We start from the raw sequence: 23,719 nt of genomic DNA, 5'->3' as shown, positions 1-23,719 counted from the left end.
TATATATATATATATATATATATATATATATATAGTACTAGTAAAGTTCAGGGGTAAGGCACGCATATGGGACCGAATTTTCAGCTGATTTACCAGAAAATGATTTGGCCTACATAATGCTGTGGCAGTGACCCCTTGGAAAATGTCTTGAGAGAATGAACTTTCCTATCATCTGGCGAAGATATGCACAGTGGTTTGATTTTACACAATGCAAGGGGTAGCACAAATACTATTCACTCTTGCTCTCTTATTCCAAGAAAATCGTAAACACCTTGGCGACCAGACCGCACCAGATAGAGAGGCGTTCACTTAGCATGAAAATTATGGCCTCAGACAACTTTGCATTCGCACACAGCGGCCCAGTTCTTTGGCTCTTGAGCTGCGCAATGAAACATTACAAATGTGTCTGTATGTGTGTGTGTGTGTGTGTGTGTGTAGAAAGTCACAACTACAAACATGACTACAACTTGTGGCACACACCGCACCGACTAAGCACTTTGATGTTGCCGACAGCCGCCGATGCCGTTCTCCCGCAAAATATGCTGCATCCACTACTGCACCACACTGTGCCGGTTATTTGGGTGTCTGCGTATGTCTGGGTCCTTAAGCTTTAGAATGGGGCTGTACATCACCTATTGCCTCCCAGTCTTCCAAAACCGACTTCCTTCACATAAAGGATTCATTTTGATAAAACTGTAGTTGGGCTGATGGCCAAGCGTTTGCTGTCTAGTGATTGATTCTACAAAACGCTTTTTTCGATGTCCGATTCAATTATTTTCTTATAGTTCCCCTTAAACTCAAGAAGATCGACTATGCGTTTTTTGAGATTTGCAGCAGCTGTTTTTTAGTTTTGACCAAAATATAGTTGACCTGATCTAATTATTTTTGTGTGTTTGGTGGACACATTAGCAGATCGTAGGGTTTACCGAAAGGGCGACAAATTGGTATTCAGAATGCGATTTGTTTCACAATGTACCGCTTTTGATATCCATGGCTTTTTCTCTTAGTCACGACGTGGGATTACACCTAACTGCGGTTTCGTGTGATCCTTCATAAACTCACGACTATTGCGCTTGAGTGATTTTATTTTTCTTTAAAATTTCTAGAAGTATTTACCCCTTTGATTGAAGCACAAAATTCCCACTCTAGCTGCTAAATGGTAGTGTTTTTTGAACTCAACATTTTCGAAAGGGTAACCGGCACACATTTTTTTGCCAATTTAATGAATTGTGCTTTAATTGCAAAACTCCTATCCTGTCACTAACGGATATACTCAATTAGAAAACTAACTAAGCCAATCTCTTCTTACCTTTAACACTTCTTTTTGGTGTTTGCTCAAATTTTTTAAAGAACACAGATTAGAATAGCCTTGATGTAATTTAATTTTGAAATAATTGAAAGAATGCTCTTTTCTGTTAACAACTAAATTAACAAGTAAGCAAAACTTTGCTTAACTTGCTTGAATTTTTGATCAAATGTAAAGATTACAATATTCGGTGCTTATTTGGTATTTTCAAAGGAGAATGTAGTTCCTCGACTTATCTATGCTTAATCTACTATCAGTGCCCAGATTCATTGTTTACCTTTTTTTTGCAGTTACGTTTCTTTCCGAACGTATTTAGAAGTTCTTTTTCCTGTCTATATAAATGCCAAATTTTTATGCCGAAGTTAGATAGAATAAAATAAATCTTCTTCAAATCTTTTTCACAATAGAGGAAAATTTTCCATATAAGCAATAGTAGGTGTCACAGTAGACACTCCTCTCGTTTTTAGCAGTGTTCCAGAGTCATATTTATTATGCAATAGCAAGACAAGCTGATCAATTGTCCAAATCAGTTGTGCGCATTCCTACAAGTCTGAAAACCTGGCTTGATTGAAAACCAAGTCAGCATAAATCAGTGTTTCTCTCCCTCTACTCTCCTGCCCCATTAGACACACACACACACCCACGGAATTGTCGAGGGAAGCATGATTTAGGGACGCCCTGTTTCCAGTTCATACCTTCGCACGAATTGTCTTAACTAAGAGTTCGCGCCTATACCAACACTCGGAGTCCATTTTTTCCCTTCACTTCAAACCCAGCTCCTATTTGGCCCAATTATCACTAATTGACATCTAAATTGGGCTAGTGGGCTCCCCTACCCAAGTCCCTTTTTCCCTTTCCTGTTTTGGAGGCACAATCCCACATTCTTAGCCTATCACCACTTTTCGCCTATTATGTTGCAATTCCCGTTTGCTCCAGTGATCACTTATCCGTTCCAGAGATGGAGTATGGAGTTCCTTCACCTAAAGCTGGCTCAAGTAATGGGAGCTAAGCCCATACATGTGAGTGTGTGCCTTTATATGTTGGATAAATCTGCCATAAGAGGTGCTATAAATTTCTCCACCCCAACACACGCGCTTTGTCTAGACGAAAAAACATAACAATTAGGCTTGACATGATGAGGAAATGTCAGCGCAAACACATGGGGCTGTTTCAGTAAACATTTGCAAGAAAAACCTTCTTTTGGCAAATGTGTAAGCGAAGATGTCGGATGCATCACCGTCAGCACTAATGACATCAGTTTACTTTCAATTAGCGTCAACCCTACCGACAATAGGGAGTGCTGTCACGCCGACTGGGTGCACATTTACGCCAATTGCGCCACTTTTGCTGCCCAAAATCGGCAGCATACTTAAAAATGACCCCTTCAGGGAAATTTAAATGGAGTTTCGTCGAATAATAAGGTATTTATTCATCCCTTGAATTTCTGCTCATTGAAGGGGAGAACGTACATACTGTGAACAGATTTCAAATAAAACTCGCATACGATTTTTGAGTTCTTCATCAGTTCGAGCTTACTAGGATTTGCTTAATCCAAGACTAAACATCAATCAAATCTCGGGATTTGCATACCTTGTAGTACTCTAGCCTAAGAAAGACAGATGCGGTAACTTTACCCAAAATAAATAATTCTTAATAAATGATTTATGTGTGTTTGTAATGAATTGGCACTGGATAATGTGAAATCGCGCATGTTTAGGGTTGTCTATGGCAGCAATCGATTTTGTCCAGAATTCTGTTTTATGTGTAGCCGGAACTAAAAAGTATGCTATTTAACTTCAAACAAAGGTCAGGAGGCCATCCACCAAACTGACCTTACACCACTTATGGTTCTCACACGCGGCGGTTTTAGCCACACCGGCCATAAATGCACAAACACCACCACCGCCACAAAGGGCGCATCAAAGGATTTTCCCGTCCTACAGTGTGATTGGCTGCTGCGAGGGCCAATGACGAGGTAGAAGGATGCTGTGACTTAAGACGCACAGCATGCTGTGATGCGGTGTTAATTCAGTGCACCAGTGTCATAGTGTAAAAAATGCCACCGCTTAGCCAGCAGTCGGAGGGTCAGTTGGGTTTTTATCAAATACGTGCAGGCGCCCAGGCGGCTGCAAGTGGCCTCGAATCAAATTGGATCTCTTTCTCTGAAAAGGGGATCTCCCACGACCTTAATGGAACTCTAGATTCCATGAACATCAAGACGGCTTTTCGCATTGAGGGTGAGTTATCTGGATTAGAGATTCTAGTGGTAATAGAGGTGGTGACAACAGTGATAATAAACCTCTCGGGTCCGTTATTTAATCTACCTCGCAGAGTTCCTCATCCTTCATCCACTAGAGGCTTCAAAGGCCTAGTAATTTAACTACGCTTAAAGTTATTTACAATTTTCATTTTTTTGCGTTGTGGACTTTGCTCTTTCTGTAGGCTCCAAACAGCTTTGGAAAGTTAGGAAATTCCGCACATGTTTTAACGCTGTAAAATGATATTTAGCTCTACCGTTTATTCTTAACTCATAGTATCAGTTTCAGCTCTGGGTTTTTAGAGCTGATATTATTATGCCTGCAAATGTTTTACCATGAATTAAGGTATTAGATTTCTTCTATCAAATGGTATATACATTTCGCTTTGGGAAAAAAGTTGTAAAAAGTATCCCATTTCCCCCTGTGAGTCAAATTCAATAACCTTTACTAACATACAGTATTCAAAGCTCTAGACATTAATCCGGTATGGAGATCTAGGAAAATCAGCCAACCTTTAAAGCTGTCTTTCTGAAAATAAGAAATGGCCTGGTGAATGAGGTTAAACCTATATCTATGTAAGCAGTGGGATCAAAATCTGCTCTCTTTTAAACTTCATGTCTTTCATTTTTCTCATCAGTCGGTCTGCAAACAGTCGACCTGCATTTTTTAAGGCAAGTCCCATTTAAGAGGTGAAAGACTGGGACTTTTCTGTTAATTCATTAGTGCTATATCAGAGGCATAATCACAGCTAAGGAAGTGCATTTGCGTAGATAAAATGAACATTCAATTGTTTCATAAATTTCTCAGGTAAGCATAGTTCATTGGTGTTTTTCACGAGTGCACAACCCCGACAGGGTGGATAGTGTCCCACAGCCGCCTCTGTGAGATTGCTTTTGTTCAAAACTATATGCCATCGGTGAAGGTTTGTAATTGATGTGTGTGTGTCTGCGTGTGTGAATGTGCGCAACCCCCTTTCGTGTTATGGCGCCCACTTCTACACAATCACACTCCAATATTTGATTTGTGGTCCGGTCGTGGAATCCCACTCTCCAGATTCTGGACAGGATGTACAAGTTCAAAGGCACCTTCACGCCATGTGGCGTGGAATGAAAATGCTCTTTCACACGACCTGGTATTCCTCCTACACCGGATTCGTGGAAGTAACACTTCACTTCGTAAAATCCCTGACAAAAGCTAATTCTGATGTTTCTTTGTCGATGCAAGACTGGCTAATAATTGTATTGAAAAGATGCTGGATTCAGTTGTTAATAGACTTCAGTTTTCCAACCTTTTGCCTGGAACGAAGCCACCACCATGCTGAAAAAAGCCTAAAGACAAAATCAACACCGGAAGCTGTTCAAATGTGCAAGGAAGTATCTAAGTTGATGTGTCAGGTCCAATCCCACATTGAGTTTTCGCAAGTAGCGCCTCACATCTGCAGCCAATTTAGTGCGTCCACTTCCAAAAAGCTAGGCCGAAACAAAGACATGTTAGACCGGACGCAAGCGGAGAAAAAGGCGATTAATAAGCACATTAGCGCAACTCGGTGGGCCGTCCCCTTTGCCAGAAGAACAGACCTATGAAGTGCACTTTCACCCACCAAGAGGCGAAATCGAGGAGGGCGGTGAGTCATGCGTCTTCACGCAAAAGGACGTCGGTAGGGACTGCGACATCGGCGGTGCTGGTCTTGGTGACTGGTTGAAGTGCCAGTCCGCCCCGTGACAAAGCATCAGGTCTGGGGCTTTGTGAAATCGAATCGTGCGTGGGTGACCTGGTTGCGCAGACACCTAGAAGTCGTCTGCGTGCTGTGTGTATCTAGAGCAACCAACCGTCCTCCCTTTTTCCCTCAATCTCCACCGTCGTCGCTTTTACATGCACCCAAATTTCGTGGTGCGGAATGGGGCCAGGTGAACACACACGAGGTGTGGCGCATGATGAGCAGCGCCTATTGTTGGAATCTCCGCTTCCTTCTACCCCTTTAATGCCAGTCCTAGAGCTCCACACTTTCCATTCAACGCATTCAAGTATCTTATTCACCGTTGGAGTCAATGGGCTTACGAATTTGAACGGAGAGGAAATAATGTGCACATAATCTCAAGAGAACCGATAAAATTTTCATCAAAAATTGCCTGTTAAAGACTCAATTCGAAATGAGGTTTTCGCGTGCATTCAAGGTGGAGGAAGATAATTACATTTAACGATGCTTTAAAAGGGCTTGCACTTATCAACTAGTGGTTTTAACCCGGGTCACAGTTCAGTTAAAGTTGCATCATCTAATCAGGCAGACAAATTAGAAGTAATTCTGAACCATTCTTCCATGAGAATTAACCACAGTGTCCAGGAAAAAAAGCTGGTGCTGCAATTCTTTTTAATGATAAAAAAATCTGCTCTTGTAATTTGTTCAGCCTTTTATTTTACGTGGGATTTATTCATTTTAACCCAATGGCCGAATCGGAATTCGCCGATAATGTAGATGCGGCCCATTTCACCGAATCTCTGGCCATCATACAGAGTATATAGTAAACATGGAGCTCTTTTGAGGTCATTTGCACAACAATTTTCTAACTTAGCATTTGTGGTTTCTTCTACCAACTTCGGAGTCATGAAACCCCAAACTCAGGAATCTTACTCTATAGCACTTGGACGGGTTTATTTGGTCAATACCACTGGGGAAGATGGAAAATAAATGGAAGTAGGAACAAACTGAGCACAACCTAGGAGTTTACATACAGCGGCAATCACAACCAGCCACCAGCGGGGTGTTTGATAGTAGTTGATTTTATGGCGTTATTAGCCTTTGCCATAAACTCGCCCACGGCTTTTGATGTAGCCGACCTGGGTGCGTGTAGGTTTATGAGTGAAAGAGGGAGGTAGTGAGAGTCCACGAGACCAACCGAATGTTCGATTGCTCTGTACTTGCGATTTGCAAATAGCTTGACGAACGAATGAGTGAGGGAGTTGCGAATATCCACTCTAGTCACTGGGCTTAAGGGCATTTTCGTACATGCACTGAGGAAGTACGCTGAAGTACGCTAAACCGTATGGCAAGTGACGTTATAAGCAAACATTTTACAAGATTCGATGGAAAAGATTTTAAGACTGGACTGTTAATATTTTGTTGATTTTCTTTCTCCCAAAGAACCCAAGTCTATGCAAAGCCAAGGGCAGTGCGCAGAAGACCAGGCGGCTTCACAACTGGCCTACGGTGATGACTATCCAATGATCACGATATACTGCTCTTTGCTTGGACTGGTGATTCTCACCCTTCTCATTTATGTGTTCTACAAGCTGTGGCAGCAGCGATTATCAGCGGAAGATGCCAAAACTATTGAAGCGGACGTCTTTTATCCCGCCTTTATGGGACTCAAGTCTGGTAAAGGCAAATCGAGGAGCTCCAAGATGTCCGCTCCCTCAAAGGTTACAACGGATCGACAGCACTTGCTCGGCGGATTACAGCAGTATTCATGTGAATACAGTCATTTATTGTTAACATCGGAGTTTATGCTACACGTATCCGCCTCCTTAATGAATGGGAATATTCAAACAAATATTTGAGCTGAGGGTTTGTGTGCAAGTTCTTTAAATTTCGTCACTTATTTGGATGGTCCGGTAAAAATGCACACTTATCGTGAAATACGTTCCATGGTATTAGTTAATAAAATATTTGGCTTGTATTATTTCTTATTCCACATCAAGTTAACCTAACGATCAAAATAATGACTTCCAAATAAATGATAAATTGGAAAAATTTGAATTAAATATAACTTGTATGTTCGTCCTTCTAGTGATTTTGCTTTTTTGCAGGCACCCCACAAAATCCCACGCTTCATGACGCACTTCTAACAGAATTGTCCCAAGGCCTAGCAGTTGAGAATCGATGGAAACATGTCGGTGGATTGTTGGGTAGGCTGAATTACCAAGCAAATATAAAGCCTTACGAAAAAACCCAAAGCTTGCCATCAATTACCTTCACAGGTTTCAGCGAAGAATCTCTTCAAAATTTCGAGAAGGTGGGAGCTTCTGAGAAAACTTCGAACTCGGCAGATTCAGCTGCTGTCGCGGCTCGACTGATGTTGACTTCCTGGTACTCTGCAAGAGCTGCAACGGATCCTGATCCTCTGAGGTCACTCCTGATGGTTTTAGGATGCACTCCAAGCACTGGACACCTTTGTCGATGTTTGAAAGAATACATGAAATATTCTAGCATCGCACCTTGCTACGCAATACCCCCCACAGAACCGCCATCTCAGTCGCCGGCTACAGCAATTTCTCCTGAAGCCCAGAACACTAATAATCACTGAGGTCTTAGGAAACCTCCAAAGTCAACTGCCGTGCCTTTCTTTCCAGAAGTCCGTTCCTTGAGTTGAGTTTCAGAATCAGTATTCTGAGAGCACGTTTCAGCGGACTGAACTGTTAACTTGACACCCTATTTCCCTCTTCGCATCCCCGAAGCCACAAAACGTCCCGTCTTCCGCCCTCCAAAATACACTAACAGCGTGGCTCTGTTTCTTTAGCCCAGCAGTTTTTTACCAAAGCGCTTTATTTGACGGTGTGTGCGTGTGTCCGTGTGCATATATGTATGAGGACGACAGAAAACGCACATTCGCCTATACACACACACATGCAACTGCATTGTCAATTGCGATAACTTTCAGTCGAATATACACCTATGTATAAATACATATAAGTACTTGAAACGCGCTACTTACTCTTTATAAAAATATTCTGCCTTCATCCTTTCTTCGAATGGGCCTGTCAAAAAATATCAGGTACCTTATTAATAACACCTGTAATGAATTGACGGGTGATATTTACGCACAAATAAATAACATAGATTAATGTCAACAAAAAATATGAATCCCTTGAATTTCTTCGCCTCAAAGCTGCGTATTAAGCTGTGGTTGAAGCAGTTTTTAATCAGGCGGGATTGCTCTCTGCAGCGTTAGAGGATGAGCTTTCAGAATAATCTAAAGATTTACTTGATGGTCCTGAATGCGGCCAGAGCGTACCTTTTCCAGAGCCTCTAATAATATTTTTATATCCCTACTGACACGTCAAAGTGTGTTGATTAAAAGATTTCTGGTAGTATTGTCATGTATAAATTAGTGGCCCTCAAAGTTGTCAATCGAAAGGTGTGGAGCAATGAATAAGATTCGCCAAAAAGAGGATTATCATGGAAAAATGAAATGAAATGAGGATCGTAGGATCATTTGTATTGGAAATTGCATAGCTTCTTGCTGACGTGCTAGGGGTTACGGGAATAAAAAATTTCGCTTGAAGTCATTAGGCTGATGAATGCCCACACTTACATCACAAAGCTCACTTACACAGTCGAGCTGCTGAAAGGACTATTCGGTAAATAGTTACAAAATGCGCTTTTAATGATACTCCATGTTATTAAAGTGGCTGGGATGGCTGACGCGAGGAACTGAACCTACAAATAAGTTAACTTCCTGCAAATCTGGCTTACCAAAGGACTAAATTAGCCAATTCGAAGAAGCATCATACTCTAAGGCCTTTAATGAGATTTGCGTAAAATTATTTAATGACTAATGAGAATAGGGTTATGGCTAAAGAGTATTGCAGTCTAAATGAGTAAATATCATTTGGGACAACCAAAATCCGTAAAACCACTTGCAAATCATGCGATACATTATCCTCTTTAGTGCTTTTGCTCCATCAACTCCGTATCATTAGAATTTAAATTGAGAATGCGTATGTTAGTCGAATGACAATTGTGTGACGATGCATAAATTAAATCTACTGAAAAGTTTAGGTTCCTTTTGTAATGTACAAATTTTGTTCCTCTTCAAAAGGATTAAGGGAGTATTTCAATAAATATAAACAGCAAAATTGTTTTGGTTTACAAGATACCTGAATGGTGTGAATAAAAGTAAAATAGTTTTTAATGAAATCTCGGTTGACTGACAAGAGACATAGTACTTAGCTTCTAGCAGTTCGTTTTGTCATGGAAATGATTTCCCAAACGAGTCCACTTTTTTGGATTCCTGCACTAAGCAAAGGCGACTAAATCCGTCTCCTGCGTAAGCACCACACTTCACATCAACATTCGTTTAATTGCATACTTTGTCGTTACTGCAGCGGCAGAAACACCAGCAGTTGCAGCAGATGTGGAGGAGGAGGAGGAGTGAGGACTATAAAAAAAGCAGGAGATTTTATGGACACACCGCCATCAAATTCGGCACATCAAAGAGTCACTTGTCTGGTTCCTGCCACGGAAACAATCACATTCCTTGAAACGTGCACGCACTTGCACACCTTCCGTCACCCCCTCTTCCCTCTTCTCCCAAACACATGCACGCACGTTCCCCAGGGCATGCCTTATCACCCATACCGGCTTGGAGCCCGGATTCACACAACTTCCACGCTCTGTGCCTGAGCTTAGAGGCAGGGCTGGAAGACGCAGTACACCCTTGAACTCATTGATCCATTTTCTGCTGTCATGGAAAGATCCTCGGGGCTTTTACCAGAGCAAAGTCCTATTTCCATAGGCATCAAATGAGTTTCTATGATGATGGGTACGGTAGCATCCAATCGAATACGTATGAGTTGACGACATCCCACTCACCTTTCTACTCTCTCATTTACTTTAAAATAGCAAGAGGATTAATTCGAAAAACTCGCGTCAATTTTATTCCGGATCTCTTCAATTCTCAAGAACTCTGTTAGTAATTTGTGGTGACCAAATAAATCCATTTTGAGTACAAATAAACGCAACCGTTTTGACCTATTTTGAGGACATTTTTCAACTGGTGGAAACAAGGTGTTAACCTATTTCCTGGCATTTCCCAGATAAATAAAAAAACCTAGCAATGAGTCTCAAAAAGTATTTGAATTAGAAGGGAGTGACAAATTTTTAAAAGCAATATTTGTTTTTTACATTAGTAATTTGGATATGACAAAAAGGGTCAAATAATGGGGAATCACTGAACCAGTTTAATGATTTTGCAATATGAAACGCGCCTGACAGGAGGAAAGTAAACATGAGAGCCTTTCCTTACAAAAATTTATTTTTAAAGGTCATTGCATACAGTAAGCTCACTCCACCTTTTGAGTTTTAGCACGAAGCTGGAACTTCATTACCCAGTGATACTCCACTTCACATGACTTATACGAGTTAGGCTTAACTCATGGAGCAATTAACTCCTCATATTGGCTACATTGTGGACACATATGATTTTATGAAAGAAAATTTAAAGAATAAATGCTTTTTTTAGTAAACAACTGTACAATTATCGTTCCAAACCTCTTTATTTCATTTTTTTTGCAAAGAGCAATTACTTAAGGATAGAAATTAGCATTACCTTTATAATTTATACAGGAAGAGACGTGGGCTGATTTGTACGTCCCTTGGGGTTGAGATTTCGGAAATGAAGTATGAATACGATTTAGCAACACATATTCGTCAGCCGGTTGAAAGAATTGCATAGCTGGTTAAGATTAAGTGAGCATTGAAATTGGTAATGACCATTCTAAATGCCCATTTCAGTTCGTAGACAGCAAATGGCTTAACTAAGCTTGGAATGCAGCATCAAAACAGCTTAAAACATCAGTCAGCATTTCTTGTGTGCTTCTGAGTGAAGAGAGGTGGAGCGAAAGTCTTTACACCGAAATGGAATGGCTAATGACCATGGCGACCACTAGATGGGATCACGCCGCCTTTTTGGCAGCTTGCGAGTACACGAAGTTCCTAATAATGTGGTGGATAGCTTTCGGTGTTTGTGAAAGGTTGTATATGAAACGAAAATTCACCGTGGCTTTGGCGGCGAAAAGGAATGCGAATAATAACAGAATGAAAAAAGCAAACACCCGGATACATACCCAACAGGCGATCTTACCTGACTTCGTAATTGCATTTGAACGTGTTTGGTCAACACATTTCCATACCATGTTATATATGTACGTGTGATCATTAAAAACAAGTGAAGAAAATCACACCTAGGTCTCACAAAAGCACATCCATTTGTGCCACCATGTGGGCACGCTTTTTATGAAAATGGCTGGGAACTTTTCCAAGGCAATCCCTTATACTTATTCAAGTGACCTCGATATTGGCAGAAGCCTCAATGCTTCTCTGTGACATGAAAGTGATGCATCAAAATACCCAGAGTTAGAAACTAAGTGGTCTTTTCTTTTTTAGTTACTTTGATGTCGGAGAGATGAAAGTCAGGGAAACCTAAAATCTTCAGATTAAAAAAGAATTGTTTACTCGATTTACTAACATATTCATGAACAACACAACAGATTCTTTTATGGATAAGAATGTTGTTTCGTTTCAAACTTCTTGACATTTTAAAGATGAAGACCACTTTATAGTAGCACACTAGTAACGTAAAATTTCAAATTCTTCATCAATCTTCTGGACTGAAAAGTGAAAACTGAAACGCTACCACTTGGGAGCTCAGCAAATGAGGTCAAAAAGGATTTTCTAAAGCGCTCGGATAAATTTCTGCTCTCTGGAATCATCAATACTGGCAGCAACTTGGCGTTTCGCACTTGAAATTAGGCCTCCAATTCTTGCTCATAGGGAAACTTACAGAAGGTATTGACGGAAAAAACACCGATGAAACAAAAACAGGCGAGCCCAAAAGACAAATGCGATCATGAGTGCCTTCAAGATCAGCTGTTTGAGTCCTTCTTACTTCAAAATCCCAATTTTCTTCACGAAGTAAGTGATAAAGCGCCAATATCGTGAGAGGCACACTAAATACTTAGAGTCTGTTGAATTTTTGTCCGTTGATTAGCCCTAAAGTTCCTTCTCCCTCAAAAAAATTCCCACACATTGGAAGGCTTTTACAGCCACGTTGGTGATATACTTTACCGGTGGTCTGGGTGCCCTGAACAACATTTCATTACATCTTTCTCTTCTCCTTATGCGCGGAATTCCGCTTCGCTTGCAAGTGCGTGTGATAGGTGATGAATTATGTGAGATTCACTTTGCCCATCTAAAGCCTCAGGGAAAGGACGATGTTTTGAGGAGTTTAATGGATTCGAAATCACGGACCAGCCGCGATTGGAGAAATTAGACAAGCTAAATTGGATACACTTAATGCTGTAGGTAAGACAACATCGTTTAAAACGCCAACTTAACGAGAAACGATCTTCGCTTAATGCCCGCCCTGCAGACATTACATCAAAGACATCGATGCCCACAACACTCAGCTGCCGTAGAATGGCATCAATCAGGAACACATGGAATCTAGCCTGTCAAAATAAAACGACTAGTAAGTTTAAAGAAGATCAGTCACAAAATGACTGCAAAGAGAACATCAATATGTTGCAATCTTAACGCCTGATTACGAGTAGCTTTGTTTTTGCTTAGAGATGCCACAAAGATATGGCATGCAATCATATTAAACGAGGCAACATCAGAGACAACAACCACTCCACAGAGTGCTAAAAAGAAAAACACACGAAGGGTACGAGAACGTGCAAGTTATCGACCCTATTTCATGCAGAAAATCCCTTCAAGATATGTAGCACGACCGATTCCGACATCTGATTTGAAAAACTCGGACGATATTAGTAAGCGAATGCTACTATTCATTGAACGCTAGTATTAATTAAAATGATTCAAGAATGGTGAATCAGCAGCTGCTGCAACACTGGAAGCAAACACAAATGATCACGATCAGGTGTGGATATAACAGTAACAAATAGACGTAATTATAGTGAGCATCATTATATAGAGCCAGAGAGCGAGCGAGTTGGATGCATATGAGAATGGTGGGTTTATTATGAGTAAGTGATCAGAAGGAACAAAAAATTTAAAGTAGGACGACCCAATCAGATAGAGGGAGTGGAAGGGAGGAAGAACAGCATCGGTGAAACCATTTGCGCACTGACAGGTGGGTGTGAATTGTATAATGTACAATGGGGTCGTTAGCAAGAAAGCATCACGGGAGAAGACGGACCAACTGGCGACTATAGAGGACAGGTTGACGAATGAAAAACCAAGAATACCGGTTTGCTTGATATCGTCTAAGTGCAGCACTTCGTAGATCCACCAGCTGGACGATCCGGGGTTGCGCCCAGTCGCGTTGCGCCGCTGTTGGTCAGTGGCGGTTCAGAAAGGGGCAAAGATTCGGCTGAAGTGAGGAAATATGCCTACTTATAACCTTTAAATAACTATTTCGAGCACGAATGAAAAACTTGGAGAGCCAAATTCTCCAGATGCAGTATCGCAAATATCCAAGTTAATTATAAAAAATGCCAAAAGTCAAATTTTGAAGAAAAGCAATCCAAAGTCGGTTTCCAATAAAAGGCTTCATCAGTAGAAATGCTTAAAATACTAGCAACAAGTGAAACATAAATAACAATCAAGGGTGCAAATACTGCATATTCAAAAGACCGCGATTGTATGCATCGACCATATTGGCGCATGTAAACATCAGTATGGTCAAAGGGCCAAGTTGTGCTACCGGGTAATAGTACTGTAGACATGCTGACAACACCCCTTAAAAGAAAATTACTCTTCTGCCATAGTACAATGTGACAACAAACCCATGAAGAAACAACCGAGTGATTGGGGCAATTGATTAAGAGAATAAGAAAATGGGGGTAAAGTACAAGCCATGACCACGCAAATTAGCTGATTTATCAGTTTGGTAGACTGGAGAACGATACGAAGTTCTAGAATGCTTCAGTCTTTCCCACGACAACTAACGGCAAGACATTGATAAAGGCGTTAATACAACACATACCGTAAAAAGGAGCATTTGATAATGCTGCACGGAAAAGAAAGCCTACCGATCATCTTGAACAGTTCCATAACGTTTGTCGACAGCTTAGCGGAAGTCTCTTTGAATAAAAGACCGTTTTCTTGAGCGTATTTTTGTGCATCCTAGAAAGAAAAAATTCCTAATGGTTTAGTAAATCTTGAACAGAGACAATCAAAAGGTTTAAGAAATTTACAGCTGAGTACCAAGTTCTGTGAAAATACAGCATTAAAGATGCAGACTTTAAAATTTCAGTCGACAATGGCATGAGCGATTTTTAACTCGAAACATCCAATTTCTACAGGTAAGAAAGCAAGTCAATGACTACCGTAAACAAATAGTTCTACTGCCTGAATCTACTTTAAAATTTCTTTGGGATTTACCAGTCACGTTTCAAGTTTAAGTTCCCGAATACAAAGTTTACACAAAACAGAGGTCCGTGGTAAAAGCTACAAATTTCAAAACAGTTCACAATAACGTTACACATTATTGAAATGTATTCTTCGATTTGTTTCAAGCCATGTAGAAACCTATGATTGATTGACCTGCAGCAAACACACCTAGAATCAACGAAAAACCTCAGATTGCTTCACGCATTTTCATCGTTTTCAAACAATAAATTCGCTAACGAGAAAAATGGGCAATTAGTGACTCACAAACTCAACTTCGTCTGAAATCTCTCTGAGGCTGAAGAACCTATGGACGAAATAATCTCATATGCCGGAAAGAGCAAAAGCTTAAATGGTGGACTCACATGTTCTGATACTACGCGTTCTTGATAGCGGTCCGATTTGTTCCCGGCCAGTGCGATGACCTTGACACCGGGTGCTCTCTCACGGAGTTCATTGACCCAGGAGGTAGCTCGTTCAAAGCTCTGTAGGTTGGTTATGTCATAGACCACAACAGCCGCGTGGGCTCCACGATAGTACATGGGTGCGAGGCTATGGTAACGCTCCTGACCTTAAGCAGAGAAGGTGACTAGTTTAATGAAGAGCATCATGCTCGGATTAATCGTTCTGTCATCAGTATCTGGTACTCAGGGCTACCATAGACGGTGACTAAATGATCTGTCAGATATCCAAATTAGTTCTAAATTTGAAAAACTTCTGAGAGGAAATGCACTGAAAGCATTAAAAAAATCGACTAATAAAATAGCTGAATTCTGATTCTATGTTACTGGTTTCAATCGCCGATCATATTCTGTTTAATTGAGTTCATACAAGCAAGTCGAGCAGAAAATACTACAAAAGCCGCCACTCTAAAATGACCGAAAGTTGAGGCGATGAATACACTAGCTCACGGTGCATCAAAGTGCGGTCTTTCAAGGTGCGAATACAAATGCCAAATTGTACCACCAACCAGCTAAGGTGATTCGGGAACTACACCATTCTCTTGAAGTGGATTTCAATTCTATCTAGCTTAAAGCGATAAGCAGATTACGCATCTGCAAGCTGTCAAAGGTCACTTGATTGTGTAGTCGACGTGAGTTTAAAACTCATCTGTAATGTGATAGGATATTTGAGACAGCTGCATTTCAAGACCTTTGGAAAAATCAAAGTTAAATGCCGAGATGCAAGCGGAACAGTAAATAAAAATTAAACAACTCCTACATTAGCATTGGGATATAAAGTGTCGATTAAAATACGATTGACGGATTAGCGATACGAAGTGCTGGACTCAAAAGGCACATTCAAGCGGGATATGATTGAAAAATGCGGGGCAAAATTAACCGCATTAACAAAATTTACTAATGACGTGGGGTGGTCTGCATATAATTAGGCCAGCTGCATTGCAAGATGTGCAGAACCTAGAAATGTAGTGAACGTAGATATGTATTCTCCAAAAAATGAAGGCAAAAAATGTAGAAATTGACAATCGGTTTTACTAGATATACGCATGGTTCAGAACTCGCGGCTAGACACGAACCCACAGTCGCGCAGGCGCAAATAAATACACACAAAGTATACAGTCCAATTCTGAATGCTCACGTGTGGTGGAGGCAAAAACATAAACAGGTCAAAACGATCTAGTCTCGCAAGAGATTGCGCAAATAGTATGTTGGAGGCTGAATAAGTTAATGATGAAATCCTAGCACAAACTACATGATGAAACAAACACTGAAATTTAAAATTAGTAAACACCATTTTTGACGCGACTGACACATCCCATCGCTTCGGCTGCCTCAAGAAGTATGCGTAACTGATCTAAAAAACTTAATGGACTTAACAATGGTCACACTTGGCGATGGAAACGAACGAAACCTCAAAAAACAACCAGTACATAAACGGCAAATGAAAACGATTGCAATAAATGATTCATTCACCATGAGATTCAGATGAATTTGTCCAGAGGTAAAGAAAGATGCGAAATAAAGTCTCAAAATTTCATTGAAACGTCAAGCTTAGTCCAAGGGATCGTAAGATAACCCACCGGCAGTGTCCCAAATTTCGAACTTGATTGTTGCTGGAGGATCTCCAACGACAATGGATTGAGTAAGATACGCAGCACCAATGGTTGCTTCCTGATACTCCTGAAACTGTGACTTAACGAAGCGAAGAGCGATGCTTGATTTGCCGACTGCAGATTCACCCAGAAGTACAAGTTTGTAATTGGCATTCCGATTCGTCATTTTCTAAAACTCGCTAAAATAAAATTCGACTTGGTTAAAGAAGAATCTGAAACACACTCCATGCAAAAGAAGTAAAATAAGTTCTAGTTTCTGAACCTTATTTCACTAGACATTACCAAATAACACTTCATTAAGACGAATAAGAAAAAGACAACCCTGAGAAGCGATGCAAAAGCATGATACTAGAGACTACCAAAATCAAAAAGTTATTGAAACAATAATTTAGGGAATATTAAGTTACTAAAATGCTCAGGGGCTGCTCTAATTTATTGAATATCTGCCAGCAGGTAAATCAGCAAACACGAGAGGCCAGAGGAATATGGGACAGGTTCCCATAGGGACTGCAATAAGGTGTACTAACTTTTCAGGACTCACTCGATCTCACGCGATAGTAAATAAAACTTGGCAAATACCGCCCCCGTTCCGGAATAGGCAAATCAAACGCCGAAGCCAAATGGAGTCATTCAAACAAATTGAAAGAAACAAAAGACGACTCTGTGTACCAAGTAAACAAATTTGTCCAACTTTGACATCAGCATTAAAAAAGAAAAAATCAGGACCCACACTACTAAAGTTAACTATCAGCTTTGTGGGTGCCTGTGTTCATAATTGACTTGTTCAAGTGAGTGGAAGAAAAGTATGATTCTCAAATAAGTCAGTTTCTCTGTTTTTTCTTATAGATTCGTAATTGGAATCATGCTGTTGACCCTACATTTGGAACATTTTAATCCACCTCGATTCCTACTCCTTCCCCGCTCTCGGTTATTGCTAATGTGTAACGCGCCTCCTCAGTTTCTCACGCTCCCTAGCATTTTGAGGCGGTGATAACTGAGAATGCCTACACCCACAAACCCTACAGAGTGAGGCTCCCCGTGACCCCACCAGCGTCCACAATCTCGAGCCCTCCTACCCAGATGAAGAAGTATGGACGTTACGCGAGACCCCGGTCCGGACCGAATCCGGTAGACAACGGCAGGGTCAGAGGGCACCGCTTGGCCTAGGCAGGAAGATACGCGGAGTGCCCGACTCAAACTGCGACCAAGGCCAGGACCCCTAAGACGTATGGATTACCAGCTAGTCCAAAGCACAAAAGACCCCTACGACCAACCAACGGAGGCAACAGCATCGGTTTGTAAAGTCTCACCAGTTTTACAGCGATATGTATGTACACAACCATCACGGGCGCAAAGAGCGAATGCCATTCCATGAGTGCATTCAATTTTAAGGTGAATTGCCATTATAGGCGTCGTATCATCTTCCTAGCGACGGATACCTTCTTTTGAGCTTTCATGCTCTTCTTCAGTTTCGCATTAGACTGGCCGTTAGAATCACGAAGTCTGAAAACAAGCATACAACTTTGATCAAACACCATTTATCTAGACTGACCATCAATTCAAAAACATACGCGGATGACGCTGCCTCGCCCTCTACACTGCTCTTCTTTGTAGCATCGGATACAAGCGCATGAACCTCAGTGAACAGCCGAGCCTGTTTGGTGTATTCATTATAATCTTCCAACAACAATTTCCCCGCCTCCTCATTAAGAGCCGACTCCGGATTAGGAGCTATTAGCAGGCAGCGGATAGTCTACAAGTGAGATATCTATAACTGCAGATACCACCAAAATGTGTCGTAGACCCAAATCTGGCCTCCATTCCTTCTTTAATGTGTCGACACATATATCTCCAGTGTGCCAATTTATGTTAGGATGGAAAATTTTAGTCGTAAAGTAACCTCGTGGAGGTTCGATAGGATAATTGCTAGGAAGAACCAATTTTATATTAAAACGTCCCCCTTCAAAAGGCGTGTCTTTCGGTCCATCAATTGTGGCCTAAAAGAGAAGTGAGATGAATAAGAAACCACCTGTATAACACTAAAGTCTGCATCATTCAGAACAAGTTTTATGCCGTCAATGCTGCTTCCCATAATGTCACGTACCTCTTTGCAAACGGTTCTTGCAAAGTGTGGATACACATTTTCCATCTAAAACACACGTAATTCAATTAGTATTTATGAAGTCATAAAACATGCATAGCATCTCGCATATGCTACCCTACGAGCCCAAGAAACCCGGAGAAACGGGCACTTTAAAGGCGGCGCCTTGTGGATTGGTATACATTAATATCTCAATAAATGAGTGCTATTAAGGTTTGTTAATGTCATTTTTCGCACTGAAGTTGACTTTTGATAATTTTTTAAGCTTCAGATGTATCTCGATACTAGGCACCTTTAAAGTTGCCAAGCTACATTCACGCAAGATTGCTTTGAGATAATCGTCTTCGGTATCAATTATTTGCACAAAAATGATTTATCTCAAGGGCCATATTCAAAATTGATAATTGTTTCGCTTATTGGTTTGGGGCTTATATTGCTCAAAATACTTATTAAACTAACATCCCGAGACTTCCTTGAAGACGAAAGAAGACACAATTGTACCACAGTGGTTGTTTATCTCTTTTGACTTTTCCCGTGTACCACGCTGGGTGGGCTGGCCTTTGTGCTACGTCAGTGGTCCAAATACCTTCTCTGTGCTGAAAATATGTATTCTGCCCGAGAATTTTTTTCGTCTTCAGGGAAGTCTCGGGACGCTACATAATACTCGGGCAGAATACATATATCCGGCATGCAGAATATACCAGGGCTACTGGCATGGGTTGAAGACCAGCCCGCCCGGCGTGGTACAGTGGTTAAGTCAAAAATGGCTCCTCACAAAAACCGAGAGATAAGCAACCATCTTACTGCAAAACTGTAAATATTTAACGAATAATATTGTAACTGTGGCATCTTGATTCTCTGGATCCTAACAAGTAAAGTTTTATAAAAAACTATATATTAGAAATGCACATATTGGCTAGGACATTACTATCATGGCCTGATGGTAAAACTACTGAGCGAAAACCCGATCTGCAGATACTCAGGTGTAATTAAACACGGTCAATCCACAACAAATCACCATATAGAGATTTCTGCAGCATTCTGAATCTTTCAGAAAGTTGTAACAAGTCAAAGTATTGTGGAGATTACGCGCTTCTAATGTACAGAGAAGTAAGAAGTCAGCTGAAATGGCTCGAATGCCACACCATAAGGCGAGCGTGCAAGTTGCGAAGGCTCAAAGGCACACGTAATTGAACAGCATAGCTAATTGTTACATAGCCCTTCCCTTCCGTTAAATGTCTTTTCCGGCGGTCTTTTGTTAATATCTCTCTTTGGCCATTACAAACAAGTCAGTGGTTTGGAAACCACCCGTGATTCAACAATTTCAGTCCTTCAACTTTCCTGCATTTGTGAAAGCATCTAATTTTAACATTATCAATGCATCTCGACAATTCTACTGTATTCGGAGTATCATTCTATTAGTGAGCTGCTTTGGGGAAGGGAAATGCACTGGCTCCACTCTGCTCAAGACTCGGCCATGTTTTTTCTTCAAGGACATCTTTTGCTAGTCGCTTTTCGTAAAAGTACTTCTTTAAGAGCATTTAATGTATCACATCTCTTCACTTTGCTACGCTGTTCTTATTTCAGTGGTCCCCAGCCATCCATCTACCTTTGTAATCAAATCCGATCTTTACCCATCGATGTATTCCTCTTTATCTATTTATCCATCTAATCAGCCTCTACGGGTCCCTTCCAATCTATAGAGAGGTGAAGGAGATATCACCTGGTCACGTGGATGAAAGTTTTGTGTAGCTATCGCAGTCCTTTTCCCAATTAGTTAAGTATGGTGTCGCTTCAGGTGTTAATAGCATTCTAACAGAACATGGGATTTGGATAACTGCTAAAGGTAAAAGCCACTTTTGGCCCTTCCATTAGAAGTCCTCATAAATTTACCCACCCGTGGTAGATGCCTTTCCTCGGTCATATAAAGGTATATTTTTCAGCCTCAGAAGTCAGGAATTTTTTTATCATTTTGGATCGAAGTGGTTTGCTGCTGCCAAAGATGTAGCGCTCCGACTCCTTCCTGAAGCCGTAACAAGTCAAAGTACTATAAAGCACATGTATTACAAAGGTAGAGAGGGGTCAAGAGGCAACTAGGATTGTTCGGAGGCAACGTCGTGATGCAAACGTACAATTGACGGGGACTCAAGGCTCCGAGTAGTTAAACAGAATTGCAAATCACTACATAATTAGTGATAAGAACGGTGATTAGATGACCGGTAAAACAAGGATTGTAAATTCTATAATTTCTTCAAATAACACATTTTTCAACTTGTATACAAGGCTGTTCCTTTTTTCTGCCAAATTCTACTCTATTAATCCACTACTTTTATAGCTAGCTTTGTTCCAAGAATCTACCAATGCAGAAAATTTCACAAAACTAAACTTATTTCCAACTATACCCTATTAGTCAAGCATCAATACTTTGCCAACTTGTGACACCCGTGAAAATTTGAAGCAGTGAATTCCATTCATTTTTTAAAGCTGTATTACCACCTGTTTTTGAGTGATGGTGATTTTTAAGACTTGCCACTGAAATAGACAGTGTCAAATCCAAGATGCTGAGAAGCAAAGTTTTTACGATTTACCAATGAAAAAGCGTTAAGTTGTCATTCGAAAATAGGGCTACCAGCTAATCATATTTTCAAGAGTTTGAAAATTTCGTGATCCCTCAATCTTTTAAGGTGATGAAATTAAAATTTCTGGCATCCACCTGAAATCGAAACGAGTTTAAGAAGAAACATTTAAATAAAATATTAGCTGATAATTAGGTTTGGTGAAACCTTTAATTTTGCGTTGAATTTCTTCAAATGACATCGGTTGTCGAATGAGAAGCTTTGCACTGATCATAAGTAGGCAGCATGCCTTTTTTAACAGTTGTAATTTTGAATGAGAGGCTTTGTTCTCGAGGCTCTGGATGCCTGCACAGGTTAACTTTCAGACATGGACAACCATTCCACATATTAGTCAACTTGTGGATAATTCTAGTAATTCTGCGTCTGTTGCAGAATCCACATTTGCCGAGGAAGTTTAAAGTCCTGTCCAATCCCAGGAGCTGGGAACTTCAGAACCACTTAAAACGAAGCAGTGGTATGAATGCAAAAACTCTGACTTCTTTTTAATTGTAGAGGATGTGGTGATTGCCACGATGCCTAATTCACTTCATTGCTCTTTTTTACCTTGGCATTATAAATTGCCATTCATGACAAAACTTAAGTACAATTCAACGGTGGTTCCAGTAGACCTGATGTCTATCACCACCGTGTTAAGCAAGGTTCTTGATTTGAAACTCTAGTATTCCTCAGCACTGTTATCCAAAGAATGCTGTCTGCCAAGCCAAGAACGAAAATGTTTTGTTTTAGGTTTAGACGAACAAACACTTTTCGTTGTAAAACTTAAGCATTGAGGATTGAGGTGGTGCGCGCTATCATATTCGGCATACAGCTAACTCAATTTCATGATTGAGCTTTCAAATCTACTCTAAAGTGTTTCTTAATTTCATAGATTACCCACAATGGATTGGCAAGTTAGGTTTCCTGAGCCCAGGCTACTGCGGGATGAAGCCGTTAGGCAATTGTCATGGTCCCTCGACCTGTGTAAGTTCCAACTGTCAGAAATCAACCAATGGTTAACAGAGAGGTTTAGGCATAGGAGCACCTGAGGCCGCAGCTTTTGTCTTGCACCATTTAATTTTAAGGTCCTTTTTTGATCCTACATTCCATGGTTTAGTTGAGTGCTCTCATATTTTATGACATTTCGAAAAAACAAAATAAATAACAAACGTTCAGCTTAGACGTAACAGACGGGTTTCAATTTTTCATTGCAATGATGGGGTGGAAAGGGGAGAACCATGTCCCATAGTACACCCATTTAACTTCATACACACTTTGACTAAACAGGAGCCTTCGAAAGTGATCGCAGAGGTGATGATAACGAGGAATAATATATTAATGGTACAATAGGTACCAGAGAACATCTACTAGGGGCTGAACATACCCCATCATGTACCGCCTCGGAGAACATTAAAATGATTATCTTTAAGCTTCATTTTTTCCTTTACACTATAAAAATATATTAAGTAGGATTCACATGAATACAAGTAATAGTATTGACTTCCAAATGCATAAATTCAATGACAGATTATAGTGATAAACTAAAATTAGGGCAGATGCAAAACCTCATTTTGTAGGTGCCACAGCCGGCATTGCCGGGTCTTAATAGTAGCAGTGCAAATTCAGATCAAACTAGCGATCTTTTAGATAAAGAGCTCTAGTTTTCAAAAGGAATATTTTTTAGCTGTGATGTGTTGTGAGAAGAATTACCCTGCCACACTAACAGGAATGATGAAGCGACCGTGTAGTGCCAAGCCTAATAACATTTGAGAAGGTAAACAAGTTTTTGAGGCAATGCTACCGAGGTCCGGTATGACTTAATCATGCACAAGCAGGGTATATAAGACCCCAGTAGTAGAATCCAGAAGGGGTCAAGGGTGTCAGGGATGGCAAAATTAGCAATCAGAGCGGTAATTATGGAAGTTGGTCCCCCAAAAACCAAAGCCAAAAGACAGTGGTGAAGAATGTAGACATGTCAGAAGAAGTGCAAAGAGAGGCTGTAGATTGTGGCAGTGAAGTAATGCTGGACCAGGTCATCAAAAAGGATATTTCAGAGGCCATCAAAAGGAGGTTTGATAGCAAATATGAACCCACCTGGCACCGCATTGTCGGTCGCAACTTCGGAAGGTAAGATGGACCAGTTAAAAAGGGCCCAAATAGGCTATAGATGCAGTGCTAATTAAGGTAATTTTTCTGCTTCACTTATGTCACTCACGAAACCAAAAACCTTATCTACTCTT

General features: G+C 40.7%; 4 protein-coding genes across 4 annotated transcripts in view; 2 read left to right on the top strand and 2 right to left on the bottom strand. All coding sequences in view use genetic code 11, as the record gives it.

Moving 5' to 3' along the window:
* The window catches only part of EGR_01001 (Tumor necrosis factor receptor superfamily member), a gene marked incomplete at both ends in the record, with an annotated part of 12,559 nt that extends 4,694 nt beyond the window's left edge, over window positions 1–7,865 (top strand). Inside the window, 7 exons of the mRNA XM_024490250.1 lie at window positions 3,113–3,281; window positions 3,377–3,543; window positions 5,132–5,282; window positions 5,970–6,076; window positions 6,704–7,030; window positions 7,369–7,467; window positions 7,540–7,865. Of these exons, the coding sequence (XP_024355653.1) occupies window positions 3,113–3,281; window positions 3,377–3,543; window positions 5,132–5,282; window positions 5,970–6,076; window positions 6,704–7,030; window positions 7,369–7,467; window positions 7,540–7,865 (1,346 nt within the window). The remainder of the gene's footprint in view (window positions 1–3,112; window positions 3,282–3,376; window positions 3,544–5,131; window positions 5,283–5,969; window positions 6,077–6,703; window positions 7,031–7,368; window positions 7,468–7,539) is intronic.
* Window positions 7,866–13,566: 5,701 nt separating this feature from the next.
* EGR_01000 (Ras-related protein Rab-5B) lies at window positions 13,567–16,932 on the bottom strand (the record flags this gene model as incomplete). The annotated part of the gene is made up of 4 exons (XM_024490249.1): window positions 13,567–13,673; window positions 14,335–14,428; window positions 15,058–15,263; window positions 16,734–16,932. 4 exons carry the CDS (start codon window positions 16,930–16,932, stop codon window positions 13,567–13,569), a joined length of 606 nt encoding a protein of 201 aa, XP_024355652.1.
* Window positions 16,933–18,169: 1,237 nt separating this feature from the next.
* On the bottom strand, window positions 18,170–18,915 carry EGR_00999 (Ubiquitin-conjugating enzyme E2; the record flags this gene model as incomplete). Its single annotated transcript, XM_024490248.1, has 4 exons — window positions 18,170–18,269; window positions 18,338–18,519; window positions 18,551–18,763; window positions 18,796–18,915. The coding sequence occupies 4 exons, from the start codon at window positions 18,913–18,915 to the stop codon at window positions 18,170–18,172; spliced, it is 615 nt and encodes a 204-aa protein (XP_024355651.1).
* A 4,536-nt stretch (window positions 18,916–23,451) lies between these two features.
* EGR_00998 (Dynein light chain 2, cytoplasmic) overlaps window positions 23,452–23,719 on the top strand; it is a gene marked incomplete at both ends in the record, with an annotated part of 3,748 nt that continues 3,480 nt past the window's right edge. Inside the window, one exon of the mRNA XM_024490247.1 lies at window positions 23,452–23,606. Coding sequence (XP_024355650.1) covers window positions 23,452–23,606 — 155 coding nt within the window. The remainder of the gene's footprint in view (window positions 23,607–23,719) is intronic.

This window comes from Echinococcus granulosus (genome assembly GCF_000524195.1).
Source record: "Echinococcus granulosus chromosome Unknown EG_S00003, whole genome shotgun sequence".
NCBI lineage: Eukaryota > Metazoa > Platyhelminthes > Cestoda > Cyclophyllidea > Taeniidae > Echinococcus > Echinococcus granulosus.
Note: the sequence above shows the minus strand (reverse complement) of the source record. Positions and strands in the feature narration are given on the sequence as shown.